Source organism: Pavona decussata, unplaced genomic scaffold (genome assembly GCF_977016875.1).
Source record: "Pavona decussata unplaced genomic scaffold, jaPavDecu1.1 SCAFFOLD_85, whole genome shotgun sequence".
Lineage (NCBI taxonomy): Eukaryota > Metazoa > Cnidaria > Anthozoa > Scleractinia > Agariciidae > Pavona > Pavona decussata.
The window spans coordinates 380,001-396,442 of record NW_028145503.1 but is presented as its reverse complement, the minus strand read 5'-3'; the positions used below and the strand labels follow the sequence as shown (position 1 = coordinate 396,442).

Below are 16,442 nucleotides of genomic sequence, written 5' to 3'. Positions count from 1 at the left end.
CATCATCCTAAATCATTCAGACATGAAAGCAGGTACGGATATTTATATGTATATTTAAAGGCCCTGGCCTGACAGGTGGTATGAAAACTAAATAACCTTTTGTAATTCTTTTATGAAAGTCAAAACCTACGAGTTAATTTCTCTTCACTCAAACTTTCCTAATTTAAATACCTGTGGTTTATTGATAGACTTCTTTAAATCCAACAAAGCTTTGTTTTGCTTGTTGATCTGCGTTTACAGCAAAGTTAAGATAAATCGCTCGACACACCAAATAAGCAAGGCGACCAAGCCATAATTTTCACTCGAATAGATCTCAAATTCAGTTTTGAGGTACAACTATCATTGACTGATTTACTAAGAGTATCTTAAGTTCCCTAGAATATCTTCAGTTGCACTTTCGGTGGTATTTACTGTGAGGAATTAAAGGATACTACCAATCCCCTGTCACACCATTTGATGGCTTCTTCACGTTGACCCAGCTTTTCACAAGCACTTGCCCCTACAAAATATTAAAGTTTTTACAAAAATTAAACTTCCAAGGGTTAACTGTATATGTTATATTTGGTTTGTCCCGCAATCTAATTGGTCACGTAATCAAAGTAGGTTTCGAATTGATCGGCGCATGACTGGGAGGCTCAGAGCCTGGAATCGAGAGCAGACGCATTTTCCGACTGTTGTTTCACCCATTGCGAGAAGAGGTCTTTTCATGCAGAAAGAAACGTTAAAGTACGTCTCAAGTCGCAGTTGTTTTGAGGGGATCGTTTCATTAGGAGGCTTCCTTAACAGCTACCAACAAAGTTGAGGGATTAGAGAATGAGAGTCTCTACTTTTGGAACATTGCGGCAGTTAATTGTGTCTCATTAGAAAGCTTTGCGTTGGTTTGGCTTTTCAACTTAAGATTACTGAAAAAGGCACTATCACTGACTGGACCTATCCATGATTCAGTGGCTTTCCTGATCAACGACTTCATTCCATCGTCTGGTGGATCAAGTGAGTGTTGAAGTTGGTTTTTTGATTGTTGCCCCTTTTCCTTGACACTGGCTCTTCTCCTGTTCTCGACGGTTTGGGTTCAATGCCTGATCTGCTGTCTGTTAGTATTATGATCCGCAGCCAGGGCTTCAAACTTGCAGTGACAAATGTTGCAAAGTGCATGAAAGGGATTTCCTTAGTGAGTCTTTGGAGCCTTTTCTCGTTGCTCAATTATCCCCCTTACAAGAAGAGGGTTGAAGAGATTCCCGATCCTCACAACATGAAGAGTCCAATTTACCTCAGTGTACCTGACGAAACAGTTGTCTGCAATACAAGTGATCTCTGTAGACTGCAGTACCTCGATAAACTCACTTGAACTGAATGGAATCTGAACCTGTGTAAACTAAGTCCTTTGAGCTGTAAAGATCTATGCGCAAAGGATTGGTCAACTGCATTAAGCTGACCAGATAATGCTTCTCACCTCGTTCTATGGCTTTCATGTAAGTTGGTTGCAAGTCAATGGCAGCTTTTGCATCATCTATTGTCTCTTGGTATTTTCCTTAAAACAAGTAATAGAAGTTTCATAATCGAGTTTGGTTGAAACATTAAAAGCAACCGTTTCTTTCTTTCTTTGGTGTGCTGGGATAATTGTAGCTTCAAACAAAACCAACAGCACAAGTAAAGACTAACTCAAAGTTTTCCACCGAGCTGGGACTTAAAAAGGAGTACTGTGACGAGGGAAAAAATTAAAAATGAACAAGATGGCGGTTTTGTTTTTGTATTCAAGTAAGATTTTGAACAGGAGAAATTGCGACGAAAACCACTTACCCTGATAAAAATTTGCTGTTGCTCTGTTGTGGTACAGTTTGGCATTCAGTTCGTCATCGTTGCATTTCACATTTATTCCTTTAGTGTAGAAGTTCACAGCATTGTAAAAGTCTCGTTTACGGTAGCTCTCATTACCATCTTCCTTATGGCTCGCCACTATCGCTAATTAAAACAAAACGATCCAGTTGAAGATAGCTTGGTTGTAAAGGGTGAATGTTCTAAATTTCCACTAGCGCTAATAAAAAAAAAACGATCCAGTTGATGAAGATAACTTGGTTTATAAAGGAATAACTTTGCTAAGGTCATGGTTTACATACTGTATTACCTCAGTAGCATATATATCTGGTTATCAAACAACAAGTTACCGGCACAAATAGACACTTACATGAATTAACAAATGGCACGCCACTCTTGGCAATCAGTGTTAATATTAGTGTTACAAGTTAAATATTCTGAGAGATTATATTTTTCAAAATAATTAGAATGTATCGCTACGAGGCAAGGGCTGTCACCCAGCCAAACAGTCTTTGTTAAATCTTGATAATTTCAACGCTTGTTCCCAAAAACTCATATCATGCCAACTTCTGGAAAATACTAAGTTTTCCAGGCTCTTCTGGTTTGAATAGACCATTTATCTGTGGCTAGTCTTGTCGTTTGTGCTTATGTTTGCTAATGAGGCCTTCAAGTCTCATTATAAGCCTCATATTAAAATATGTAAACAAAAATCCCCTTTACTAGGACAAAGCAGAAAAAATATTATCATCGGCCAGTGAGACATAATATCATTGACTGGTTGCATATACAGTGTAACATTATCAAAACCCTCCGTAATAAACTCAATTCCTCCTTTTAACTAGAGCAGGTAATTCCTCAATTCTCTCAGGAACAATCGATAATAAAAAAAGTCGCCTCTTGCGAGAAGACGCGCAGCGCGCATCTGCTTTCGTGTATTCTTGCTTCATCGGGAGTTTTTCGCGTGCGCTCGCGTGTTTTGGTCGCTCTTCTATCCCTGGTTTGAGAAATAAAACATACAGAACACGAAGAGTTTTGTCATGAGTGGGCCTTAATTCAAGCTTTTAATTATTCTTCAATCTTTAGCTCAAAAGCGTACAATTAATTATACGCTTGTAGGACGATTCATACTACAGTGATTAAATTACCGTGACAAACTGACACGCTATAACGGAAGTTCAGGACGAAACGTTCACAATGTTACATAACTAAAAAAAGGTTGAAAATAAATTAATTACACTGCCCCTGAAGATAAAAAAAAACCAACACAAGGCACGTTTATTATTCATATTCTACTGTGCTTAGCACGTTTTACTGCTGTTATCAGTTACTCAATTTTAAACTTAGCTCATCAGCTCGATATAAATAAGTTTTGCAATTTTATATCTATAAAAAAACAAACATTTTTTCTCGGGTCAACAATGGCTTAAAAAATCTTTTCACCATCTAGTAACATGGCAAAAGTTTTTTTTTCTTACCTCTTAAAGTGTCATTGTCAAAACCAAGTTTTCCTTCTTCAGAATCAGGTGGTGTGACGTCACTCTCATTTTTGGCTCCCTCTGCACTCCCTGCCATGAATGACGGGATATTAATAGACTTCTTCAAATCCAGTAAGGCTTTGTTTTGCTTGTTGATCTGTTTTTACCGCAAAGTTAAGATAAATCGCTCAACAAACCATACAAAACAATGCGACGAAGCTATAATTGTAATACGAAAGGAACTTGAATTTATTTTTGAGGTACAATTATCGTTGACTGATTTCCCTAGAGTATCTTAAGTGTCCTAGAATATTTTCAGTTGCTTTTCGGTGGTATTTTCGTATACTGCGAGGAATTAAAGGATACTTCCAATCCCCTGTCACACCATTTGATCGCTTCTTCACGTCGACCCAGCTTTTCACAAGCACTTGCCCCTACAAAATATTAACGTTTTTACAAATTTAAACTTCCAAGCGTTAACTGTACATGTTATATTTGGTTTGTCCCGCAATCTAATTGGTCACGTAATTAAAGTAGGTTTCGAATTGCATTGATCAGTGAATTACTGGCAGGCTCAGAGCCTGAAATCGAGAGCAGACGCCTTTTCCGACTGTTGTTTTACACATTGCGAGAAGAGGTCTTTTCATGCAGAAAGAAACGTTAAAGTACGTTTCAAGTCGCTGTTATTTGGAGGGGATCGTTCCATTGGGAGGCTTTCTTAATAGCTACCAACAAAAGTTTACGGATTAGGGAATGGGAGTCTCTACTTTTTGAAAATTGCGGCAGTTAATTGTGTCTTATAAGAAAGCTTTGCGTTGGTTTGGCTTTTTAACTAAAGATTACTGAAAAAGGCACTATCAATGAATGGACATATCCGTGATTCAGTGAATTTCCTGATCAACGACTACATTCCATCGTCTGGTGGATTAAGTGAGGGTTTTTTGATGGTTGCCCCTTTTCCTTGACACTGGCTCTTCTCCTGTTCTCAACGGATTGGGTTCAATGCCTGATCTGCTGTCTCATAGTATTATGATCCGCAGCCAGGGCTTCAAACTTGCAGTGAAAAAAGTTGAAGAGTGCATAAAAGGAATTTCCTTAGTAGGTCTTTAGAACGTTTTCTCGTTGCTCACTTTTCCCCTTACGAGAAGAGGGTTGAAGAGATTCCTCATCCTCACAACATGAAGAGTCCAACTATAAACTCAGTGTACCTAATGAAACAGTTGTCCGCGATGCAAGTGATCTCTGTAGACTGCAGTACCTCGAATAAACTCACTTGTTAAACAGCACTGATTGGAATCCGAACCTGTGTAAACTAAGTCTCTTGCGCTTTAAAGATCTATTGGCAAAGCACTGGTCAACTGCATTCACTCTGACCAGATAATGCTTCTCACCTCGTTCTATGGCTTTCATGTAAGTTGGTTGCAAGTCAATGGCAGCTTTTGCATCATCTATTGCCTCTTGGTATTTTCCTTAAAAGGAGTAATAGAAGTTTTATAATCGAGTTTGGTTGAAACATTCAAAGCAACCGTTTCTTTCTTTCTTTGGTGTGCTGGGATAATTGCACCTTCAAACAAAACCAACAGCACAGGTAAAGACTAACTCAAAGTTTTCCACCTAGCTGGGACTTGGAACGAGTACTCTGATGATGGAAAAAATTAAAAATGAACAAGATGGCGGTTCTGTTTTTGTATTCAAGTAAGATTTTTAACAGGAGAAATTGCGACGAAAACCACTTACCCTGATAAAAATTTGCTGTTGCTCTGTTGCTGTACAGTTTGGCATTCAGTTCGTCATCGTTGCATTTCACGTTTATTCCTTCAGTGTAGAAGTTCACGGCATTGTTATAATCGCGTTTAAGGTAGCTCTCATTACCATCTTCCTTGTAAACCTCCACTGTCGCTAATTAAAACAAAACGATCCAGTTGATGAAGATATCTTGGTTTGGAGAGGAGAAACTTTGCTAACGTCATGGTTTACATTTTGCCTTAGTAAAATATATATCTGGTTATCAAACAACAAGCAACTGGCACAAACAGACACCTAAATAAATTAACAAATAGCACGCCACTCTTGGCAATGAGTGTAATATGAGTGTTACATGTTGAATATTCTGAGAGATTTTAGTTTTTAAAAAAGTAAAGAATGTATCGCTCCGAGGCAAGGGCTGTAACCCAGCCATACACTCTTTGTAAAATCTTGATAATTTCAACGCTTGTTCCAAAAAACTCATATCATGCCAACTTCTGGAAAATACTAAGTTTTCCAAGCTCTTGCGGTTTAAATAGACCATTTATCTGTGGCTAGTCTTCTCGTTTGTGCTAATGTTTGCTAATGAGGCGTTAAGGCCTCATTATAAGCCTCATATTAAAATATGTAAACAAAAATCCCCTATACTAGGACAAAGCAGAAAAATATTATCATCGGCCAGTGAGACAAAATATCACTGACTGGTTGCATATACGGTGTAACATTATCAAAACCCAATATAATAAACCCAATTCCTCCTATTAACTAGAGCAGGTAATTCCTCAATTCTCTCAGGAATAATCGATAATCGAAAAAGTCGCCTCTTACGAGGAGACGCGCAGAGCGCATCTGCTTTCGTGTATTCTCGCGGCATCGGGAGTTTTTCGCGTGCGCTCGCCTGTTTTGGTCGCTCTTCTATACCTGGTAGAAATAGAATATACAGAACACGAAGAGTTTTGTCATGAGTGGGCCTTAATTCAAGCTTTTAATTATTCTTTAGTCTTCAGTTCAAAAGCGTACAATTAATTATACGCTTGTAGGACGATTTACACTGCAGTGATTAAATTACGCTGACACACAGACACCCTATAACGGAAGTTCAGGACAAAACGTTCACAATGTTGCATCACTACAAATAGTTGAAAATAAATTAATTACACTGCCCCTGAAGATAAAAAACCAACACAAGGCACGTTTATTATTCATATTCTACTGTGCTTAGCACGTTTTACTGCTGTTATCAGTTACTCAATTTTAAACTTAGCTCATCAGCTCGATATAAATAAATTTGCATTTTTATATTTATAAAAAAAGAAACATTTTTTCTCGGGTCAACAATGGCTTAAAAAATCTTTTCACCATCTAGTAACATGGCAAAAGTTTTTTTTCTTACCTCTTAAAGTGTCGTTGTCAAAACCAAGCTTTCCTTCTTCAGAATCAGGTAGTGTGACGTCACTCTCATTTCTGGCTTCCTCTGCACTCCCTGCCATGAATGACGGGATATTAATAGACTTCTTCAAATCCAGGAAAGCTTTGTTTTGCTTGTTGATCTGTTTTTACCGCAAAGTTAAGATAAATCGCTCAAAAAACCAAACAAAACAATGCGACCAAGCCATAATTCTAATACGAAAAGATGTTGAATTCATTTTTAAGGTACAATTATCGTTGACTGATTTCCCTAGAGTATCTTAAGTGTCCTAGAATATCTTCAGTTGCTTTTTCGGTGGTATTTATGTATACTGCGAGGAATTAAAGGATACTGCCAATCCCCTGTCACACCACTTGATTGCTTCTTCACGTCGACCCAGCTTTTCACAAGCACTTGCCCCTACAAAATATTAAAGTTTTTACAAAAATTAAACTTCCAACCGTTAACTGTACATGTTATATTTGGTTTGTCCCGCAAACTAATTGGTCATGTAATTAAAGTAGGTTTCGAATTGATCGGTGAATTACTGGGAGGCTCAGAGCCTGGAATCGAGAGCAGAGGCCTTTTTCGACTGTTCTTTCACCCATTGCGAGAAGAGGTCTTTTCGTGCAGAAAAAAAACGTTAAAGTACGTCTCAAGTCGTAATTGTTTTGAGGGGATCGTTGCATTGAGAGGCTTCCTTAACAGCTCCCAGCAAATTTTATCTGTCATTTGGGGGATTAGGGATTGGGAGTCACTACTTTTGGAACATTGCCGCAGTTAATTGTGATTTTATAAGAAAGCTTTGCGTTGGTTTTGCTTTTTAACTAAAGATCTAAAAAGCACTATCACTGACTGGACCTATGCATGATTAAGTGGCCTTCCTGATTAACGACTGCATTCCTTCATCTGGTGGATGACGTGAGTGTTGAAGTTGGGTTTTTGATCGTTCCCCTTTTTCCTTGACACTGGCTCTTCTCCTGTTCTCGACGGTTTGGGTTCAATGCCTGATCTGCAGGCAAGGCTTCAAACTTGCAGTGACAAATGTTACAGAGTGCATGCAAGGAATTTCTTTAGGGAGTCTTTGGAGCGTTTTCACTTTGCTTCCCTGTCCAGCTTACCAGAAGAGAGTTGAAGAGATTCCCCATCCCCACAACATGATGAAACAGTTGTCCGCGATGCATGTGATAACTGTAGACTGCAGTACCTCGACAAACTACATTTATCTGACCACATAATACTTCTCACCTCTTGCGATGGCTTTAATGTAAGTTGGTTGTAAGTCAATGGCAGCTTTTGCATCATCTATTGCCTCTTGGTATTTTCCTTAAAACAAGAAATAGAAGTTTAATAAACGAATACGACTGTGGTTAGAACGACGTGGTGACGGTGGTGCACTGGGATAACTGTAGCTTCAAAACCAACAACACAAGTAAAGACTAACTCAAGGCGTTCCACCGAGCTGGGACTTGGAACGAGTATTGTAATGATGGGAAAAATTAAAAATGAACAAGATGGCGATTTGTTTTCAACAGGAGAAATTGCCACGAAAACCACTTACCCTGATAGAAATTTGCTGTTGCTCTGTTGCTGTACAGTTTGGCATTCAGTTCGTCATCTTTACATTTCACGTTTATTCCTTCAGTGTAGAAGTTCACGGCATTGTTATAATCGCGTTTAAGGTAGCTCTCATTACCATCTTCCTTGTAAACCTCCACTGTCGCTAATTAAAACAAAACGATCCAGTTGATGAAGATATCTTGGTTTGGAGAGGAGAAACTTTGCTAACGTCATGGTTTACATTTTGCCTTAGTAAAATATATATCTGGTTATCAAACAACAAGCAACTGGCACAAACAGACACCTAAATAAATTAACAAATAGCACGCCACTCTTGGTAATGAGTGTAATATGAGTGTTACATGTTGAATATTCTGAGAGATTTTAGTTTTTAAAAAAGTAAAGAATGTATCGCTCCGAGGCAAGGGCTGTAACCCAGCCATACACTCTTTGTAAAATCTTGATAATTTCAACGCTTGTTCCAAAAAACTCATATCATGCCAACTTCTGGAAAATACTAAGTTTTCCAAGCTCTTACGGTTTAAATAGACCATTTATCTGTGGCTAGCCTTGTCGTTTGTGCTTATGTTTGCTAATGAGGCGTTCAAGCCTCATTATAAGCCTCATATTAAAATATGTAAACAAAAATCCCCTATACTAGGACAAAGCAGAAAAATATTATCATCGGCCAGTGAGACAAAATATCACTGACTGGTTGCATATACGGTGTAACATTATCAAAACCCTCCATAATAAACCCAATTCCTCCTATTAACTAGAGCAGGTAATTCCTCAATTCTCTCAGGAATAATCGATAATCGAAAAAGTCGCCTCTTACGAGGAGACGCGCAGGGCACGTCTGCTTTCGTGTATTCTCGCGGCATCGGGAGTTTTTCGCGTGCGCTCGCCTGTTTTGGTCGCTCTTCTATCCCTGGTTTGAGAAATAAAACATACAGAACACGAAGAGTTTTGTCATGAGTGGGCCTTAATTCAAGCTTTTAATTATTCTTTAGTCTTCAGTTCAAAAGCGTACAATTAATTATACGCTTGTAAGACGATTTACACTGCAGTGATTAAATTACGCTGACAAACAGACACGCTATAACGGAAGTTCACGACAAAACGTTCACAATGTTGCATCACTACAAATAGTTGAAAATAAATTAATTACACTGCCCCTGAAGATAAAAAACCAACACAAGGCACGTTTATTATTCATATTCTACTGTGCTTAGCACGTTTTACTGCTGTTATCAGTTACTCAATTTTAAACTTAGCTCATCAGCTCGATATAAATAAATTTGCATTTTTATATTTATAAAAAAAGAAACATTTTTTCTCGGGTCAACAATGGCTTAAAAAATCTTTTCACCATCTAGTAACATGGCAAAAGTTTTTTTTCTTACCTCTTAAAGTGTCGTTGTCAAAACCAAGCTTTCCTTCTTCAGAATCAGGTAGTGTGACGTCACTCTCATTTCTGGCTTCCTCTGCACTCCCTGCCATGAATGACGGGATATTAATAGACTTCTTCAAATCCAGTAAAGCTTTGTTTTGCTTGTTGATCTGTTTTTACCGCAAAATTAAGATAAATCGCTCAAAAAACCAAACAAAACAATGCGACCAAGCCATAATTCTAATACGAAAAGATGTTGAATTCATTTTTGAGGTACAATTATCGTTGACTGATTTCCCTAGAGTATCTTAAGTGTCCTAGAATATCTTCAGTTGCTTTTTCGGTGGTATTTATGTATACTGCGAGGAATTAAAGGATACTGCCAATCCCCTGTCACACCACTTGATTGCTTCTTCACGTCGACCCAGCTTTTCACAAGCACTTGCCCCTACAAAATATTAAAGTTTTTACAAAAATTAAACTTCCAACCGTTAACTGTACATGTTATATTTGGTTTGTCCCGCAAACTAATTGGTCATGTAATTAAAGTAGGTTTCGAATTGATCGGTGAATTACTGGGAGGCTCAGAGCCTGGAATCGAGAGCAGAGGCCTTTTTCGACTGTTCTTTCACCCATTGCGAGAAGAGGTCTTTTCGTGCAGAAAAAAAACGTTAAAGTACGTCTCAAGTCGTAATTGTTTTGAGGGGATCGTTGCATTGAGAGGCTTCCTTAACAGCTCCCAGCAAATTTTATCTGTCATTTGGGGGATTAGGGATTGGGAGTCACTACTTTTGGAACATTGCCGCAGTTAATTGTGATTTTATAAGAAAGCTTTGCGTTGGTTTTGCTTTTTAACTAAAGATCTAAAAAGCACTATCACTGACTGGACCTATGCATGATTAAGTGGCCTTCCTGATTAACGACTGCATTCCTTCATCTGGTGGATGACGTGAGTGTTGAAGTTGGGTTTTTGATCGTTCCCCTTTTTCCTTGACACTGGCTCTTCTCCTGTTCTCGACGGTTTGGGTTCAATGCCTGATCTGCAGGCAAGGCTTCAAACTTGCAGTGACAAATGTTACAGAGTGCATGCAAGGAATTTCTTTAGGGAGTCTTTGGAGCGTTTTCTCTTTGCTCCCCCGTCCAGCTTACGAGAAGAGAGCTGAAGAGATTCCCCATCCCCACAACATGATGAAACAGTTGTCCGCGATGCATGTGATCTCTGTAGACTGCAGTACCTCGACAAACTACATTTATCTGACCACATAATACTTCTCACCTCTTGCGATGGCTTTAATGTAAGTTGGTTGTAAGTCAATGGCAGCTTTTGCATCATCTATTGCCTCTTGGTATTTTCCTTAAAACAAGAAATAGAAGTTTCATAAACGAATACGACTGTGGTTAAAACGACGTGGTGACGGTGGTGCACTGGGATATTAAACTGTAGCTTCAAAACCAACAACACAAGTAAAGACTAACTCAAGGCGTTCCACCGAGCTGGGACTTGGAACGAGTATTGTAATGATGGGAAAAATTAAAAATGAACAAGATGGCGATTTGTTTTTAACAGGAGAAATTGCCACGAAAACCACTTACCCTGATAGAAATTTGCTGTTGCTCTGTTGCTGTACAGTTTGGCATTCAGTTCGTCATCTTTACATTTCACGTTTATTCCTTCAGTGTAGAAGTTCACGGCATTGTTATAATCGCGTTTAAGGTAGCTCTCATTACCATCTTCCTTGTAAACCTCCACTGTCGCTAATTAAAACAAAACGATCCAGTTGATGAAGATATCTTGGTTTGGAGAGGAGAAACTTTGCTAACGTCATGGTTTACATTTTGCCTTAGTAAAATATATATCTGGTTATCAAACAACAAGCAACTGGCACAAACAGACACCTAAATAAATTAACAAATAGCACGCCACTCTTGGTAATGAGTGTAATATGAGTGTTACATGTTGAATATTCTGAGAGATTTTAGTTTTTAAAAAAGTAAAGAATGTATCGCTCCGAGGCAAGGGCTGTAACCCAGCCATACACTCTTTGTAAAATCTTGATAATTTCAACGCTTGTTCCAAAAAACTCATATCATGCCAACTTCTGGAAAATACTAAGTTTTCCAAGCTCTTACGGTTTAAATAGACCATTTATCTGTGGCTAGCCTTGTCGTTTGTGCTTATGTTTGCTAATGAGGCGTTCAAGCCTCATTATAAGCCTCATATTAAAATATGTAAACAAAAATCCCCTATACTAGGACAAAGCAGAAAAATATTATCATCGGCCAGTGAGACAAAATATCACTGACTGGTTGCATATACGGTGTAACATTATCAAAACCCTCCATAATAAACCCAATTCCTCCTATTAACTAGAGCAGGTAATTCCTCAATTCTCTCAGGAATAATCGATAATCGAAAAAGTCGCCTCTTACGAGGAGACGCGCAGGGCACGTCTGCTTTCGTGTATTCTCGCGGCATCGGGAGTTTTTCGCGTGCGCTCGCCTGTTTTGGTCGCTCTTCTATCCCTGGTTTGAGAAATAAAACATACAGAACACGAAGAGTTTTGTCATGAGTGGGCCTTAATTCAAGCTTTTAATTATTCTTTAGTCTTCAGTTCAAAAGCGTACAATTAATTATACGCTTGTAAGACGATTTACACTGCAGTGATTAAATTACGCTGACAAACAGACACGCTATAACGGAAGTTCACGACAAAACGTTCACAATGTTGCATCACTACAAATAGTTGAAAATAAATTAATTACACTGCCCCTGAAGATAAAAAACCAACACAAGGCACGTTTATTATTCATATTCTACTGTGCTTAGCACGTTTTACTGCTGTTATCAGTTACTCAATTTTAAACTTAGCTCATCAGCTCGATATAAATAAATTTGCATTTTTATATTTATAAAAAAAGAAACATTTTTTCTCGGGTCAACAATGGCTTAAAAAATCTTTTCACCATCTAGTAACATGGCAAAAGTTTTTTTTCTTACCTCTTAAAGTGTCGTTGTCAAAACCAAGCTTTCCTTCTTCAGAATCAGGTAGTGTGACGTCACTCTCATTTCTGGCTTCCTCTGCACTCCCTGCCATGAATGACGGGATATTAATAGACTTCTTCAAATCCAGTAAAGCTTTGTTTTGCTTGTTGATCTGTTTTTACCGCAAAATTAAGATAAATCGCTCAAAAAACCAAACAAAACAATGCGACCAAGCCATAATTCTAATACGAAAAGATGTTGAATTCATTTTTGAGGTACAATTATCGTTGACTGATTTCCCTAGAGTATCTTAAGTGTCCTAGAATATCTTCAGTTGCTTTTTCGGTGGTATTTATGTATACTGCGAGGAATTAAAGGATACTGCCAATCCCCTGTCACACCACTTGATTGCTTCTTCACGTCGACCCAGCTTTTCACAAGCACTTGCCCCTACAAAATATTAAAGTTTTTACAAAAATTAAACTTCCAACCGTTAACTGTACATGTTATATTTGGTTTGTCCCGCAAACTAATTGGTCATGTAATTAAAGTAGGTTTCGAATTGATCGGTGAATTACTGGGAGGCTCAGAGCCTGGAATCGAGAGCAGAGGCCTTTTTCGACTGTTCTTTCACCCATTGCGAGAAGAGGTCTTTTCGTGCAGAAAAAAAACGTTAAAGTACGTCTCAAGTCGTAATTGTTTTGAGGGGATCGTTGCATTGAGAGGCTTCCTTAACAGCTCCCAGCAAATTTTATCTGTCATTTGGGGGATTTAGATTTGAACTTTCCATACATTTCCCTGTATTTTTTCCCGCGAACTATTTTTAGTAGCAGCTCACGGCTGGTTCGCTATACAGACAAATGTATGGAAAGTTCAAAATACGACTGGATGCTTTCTGTCACAGCTACATCCCTCCAATTTTGTCCTTAAAATCCTTTTCCTAGTGCCAAAAGTTTCCAATTCATGAATTTTTCAGAAGCGATGTTTTATGAAAATTATTTGACATCGGATTTCCATACAAACACTGTTAATTCAAGCCCATTTGCTTACCGTCAAAATGGCGTCGAAAACCGTGATAAGGCCTATTTGTTTAAATTTGACTTTGCTCAACGGAAAAGAAAGTTCCTGTCAGTCTTGATGGTTGGTTGTTTTAATTCGGCATTGCTGAGATGTGCAATGTTCAGAAGACCTTTTACCACAAAGTACAAACGACAATATGCGGCGATTTAACGATTTGTGAAAATAAACACAGAGTCGAACATCGGGCAAGCTATTTGTTGTTACTTTTGAGTGATTTCTTTTTGAAAAGTGACCGTTTAATATAGGTAAAGTTCTTCATAAATCGTCACACTATTGCAATCATAACTTTAAATACGGCTTAAAACTCGCTGAAAAACTCTTTTATACAGGAACTTCAATAAGAAATACATGGAACCAACAACAAAACAAAAGCGAGACAAAATGCGGAAGTCGTAATATTCGTGGATTTGTCACGCGATGCACACAGAAGGCCTCATTACATGAAGTTTCATTTAATGAAACATTTATTTTAAATCAAGCACAAATTAAGTCAAAACTGCTATCTGTCTCTGTTGTAAAAAATAAGTTAAGATTATATTCATCAAGTTTATGCGTCGATGATCCACTCAAACGTAAATACGGCCGAAGTGCCTGGAGTTTTCATGTGATAAATACCTAAGTCTAAATTATTTATTACTGACCGTTCCGTTTGTGACGGAATCTTTCCAAGAGTTTGGAAAATTATGCTTACTTTTGTAAGAGGAAAGATTCTTCAGCCTGAAAAATTCACAGACGAAATGAAAATAATCTTTCTTTGTTTAAACTATTGCCCATGTATAAAACATGTATAAATGAATTGTTAAATTAAAAATATTCCAGCTGAAGTTCCATTAGGTGGCTTCTGAAGGGCTGTCTAAAGCACAAATCGCTGCATTATTTATATATATATATCTATATCACTCATAACAAAGCCCAAGTAGAGTCGATAAAATGATGCCGTTATTTCATTCAGAAAGTACATGTCCTTTCACATTACCGCTTAACAACAACATTCATAACTTTGAATTCATGTTATTGCCAGGGCTGCAAATAACTAACGGGCAGGCGCCGGTCACGTTGTCCGGTCAAACATGTTTTTGCTCGGACACTACCCGTTTTTGGCCGGTCAAATTTTAACAGTCGTCACTCTTGCGATAGTGAAACCAAATTGCACAGTAATCCTTTTATAACTAAAAAACAACTGAATCCAAGTCGGTTTGGCAATAAAAATTACAAGTTGAAAGTTTTACTACTCTTTACTGCACAAGCAGCCTCGCATTCAGTACGTGGAACGGTTACGCAAGATACATGTACAACCGCAATTGTCCGTTTTGCTTTGCATCTGGCAAAATCACTTACAATTAAATATAACACTTTGGCAATCGACACATCATTTCTACAACTGAACTTTAAGTAAAATGTGCAGAACATATTAAAGCTGAAGGGTTCAATCGATCTCTTAATTAATTTGAAAAAAGAAGTTAACTGAAATGTAAACTTAAACAAGAAACACTTAACTTTAATTCATATCGTCTAAGGGTTTCGAAATTCGGCAGCACTGTATGTAATTGTATTAAATGCATGGCGTCAGTCTTATTCCAAGTACAACTGTTGCGCTCGCTGACTTTCTTCCATTTAGAATCCCTTTAAGACAACTTTATTCTTCCACTTTTTGTGTTATACGCTCCATTTTTGAGTTGCATCGAGTGATGAAATCACCAGAAAGCTTAGTAACCAAGCATGTTTTGCAGGGTGTGCCGGAAGTAACGTATAGTTTGTTTTCTTTTCGCACTTTGCAACAAATGCTACGTGGAGTATTCTCGGTGCAGCGAGACAATTCTTCGTGAGGGTGCTTTCCGATCATTCAATCAATCAAATAATCAATCACTTTATTTAAGAGTCAATAATGCTATCTAGCCAAAGGCAAAACCCTCTACTAATTGGGAACACTTAAAGTAAATAAAATAACGGTCGCGTTGCGGTCGCGACAGGACTTGATGACATCGTGGAAATTTGCGACTACCAGGAATTTCTCGACCACTAATTTGTCTATAGTTTTATCATAGTTAATTCGTTTTGTTTTCTTTCGGAAACATGAATGTTGTCCCTCGTGATAATCAAATCGTTGAAAATTAAAATTTCTCTGAACGAGTTGGTAAAGGACCGGACAAGATGTCCGGCGATCCAAGGATTTGTCCGGTCAATACCTAATTTTGACCGGACATTGTCCGTTGACCGGCCGTTATTTGCAGCCCTGGTTATTGCTGATCACTAATTTACACAGGATTACGTGAGAAATGCAGGTTTCAAGAACAAAAGACGAAATCAAATACGAAAGTATTTCTATTCGAGAATTGTCATGTGATGCAGTTATACACCGCGATTACCGATAAGCCCTTCACGACAAGCGATGTCAAAAGATACTAAATGATCTTTCAGAGGATGATTTCCGTGAGACAAGCGGTCATCTTAGAACAGAGATTTTACAAGGATCGTAAGGCGATCATACGAGAAAAAAGGGAACAGTCGAGGAAGTGTCAAATCTGTACACGTCCAGCGACGAACGGAATCATCCTTCACTGTGAATCTAGATCACGACTTTCATTGTTCTCTGAACGTTAACTTTCACCTTATTACTTACAAGTTAACGAAGACCTCGCCGTTGAAACTGAAAATAAATTAATCAAAAGGAAGGATTCCATAAACAGCGCACGTACAAATACGGAAGTGGTTTTTAGAACTTTCCATGTAGCACGATAATTGTCAAGCGATCCACCGACTGTGCCTATCAATAGAAACTGTATGAAAAGATCATCGTTTTTCCCGGAATCTATCTTCATTTATAGCAAACTAATTTCGTTTGGTTGGTGATCAAGGCATTTTTGTATACCGAGAACACATGAAAAGAGCAAACTAATTTCGTTTGTTTGATGATTTAGACATTTTAGTACAGGTATACCAAGAACGTAACAAAGGATTCACTTAGCTAGGTTAATCGAAAGCGAA

At 38.1% G+C, this 16,442-nt stretch overlaps 1 protein-coding gene across 1 annotated transcript in view; it reads right to left on the bottom strand.

Moving 5' to 3' along the window:
• Positions 1-12,830, bottom strand: part of LOC146475130 (uncharacterized) — a 36,773-nt gene extending 23,943 nt beyond the window's left edge. The window contains exons 1-18 of the mRNA XM_085116100.1: positions 12,760-12,830; positions 12,393-12,549; positions 10,988-11,149; positions 10,671-10,748; positions 9,775-9,842; positions 9,408-9,564; positions 8,003-8,164; positions 7,690-7,767; positions 6,794-6,861; positions 6,427-6,583; positions 5,025-5,186; positions 4,679-4,756; positions 3,654-3,721; positions 3,288-3,444; positions 1,798-1,959; positions 1,451-1,528; positions 432-499; positions 172-228 (exon numbers count right to left, since the gene is read on the bottom strand). Of these exons, the coding sequence (XP_084972226.1) occupies positions 172-228; positions 432-499; positions 1,451-1,528; positions 1,798-1,959; positions 3,288-3,444; positions 3,654-3,721; positions 4,679-4,756; positions 5,025-5,186; positions 6,427-6,583; positions 6,794-6,861; positions 7,690-7,767; positions 8,003-8,164; positions 9,408-9,564; positions 9,775-9,842; positions 10,671-10,748; positions 10,988-11,149; positions 12,393-12,489 (1,857 nt within the window). The 5' untranslated portion in view covers positions 12,490-12,549; positions 12,760-12,830. The remainder of the gene's footprint in view (positions 1-171; positions 229-431; positions 500-1,450; positions 1,529-1,797; positions 1,960-3,287; positions 3,445-3,653; positions 3,722-4,678; positions 4,757-5,024; positions 5,187-6,426; positions 6,584-6,793; positions 6,862-7,689; positions 7,768-8,002; positions 8,165-9,407; positions 9,565-9,774; positions 9,843-10,670; positions 10,749-10,987; positions 11,150-12,392; positions 12,550-12,759) is intronic.
• Positions 12,831-16,442: the final 3,612 nt, after the last annotated feature.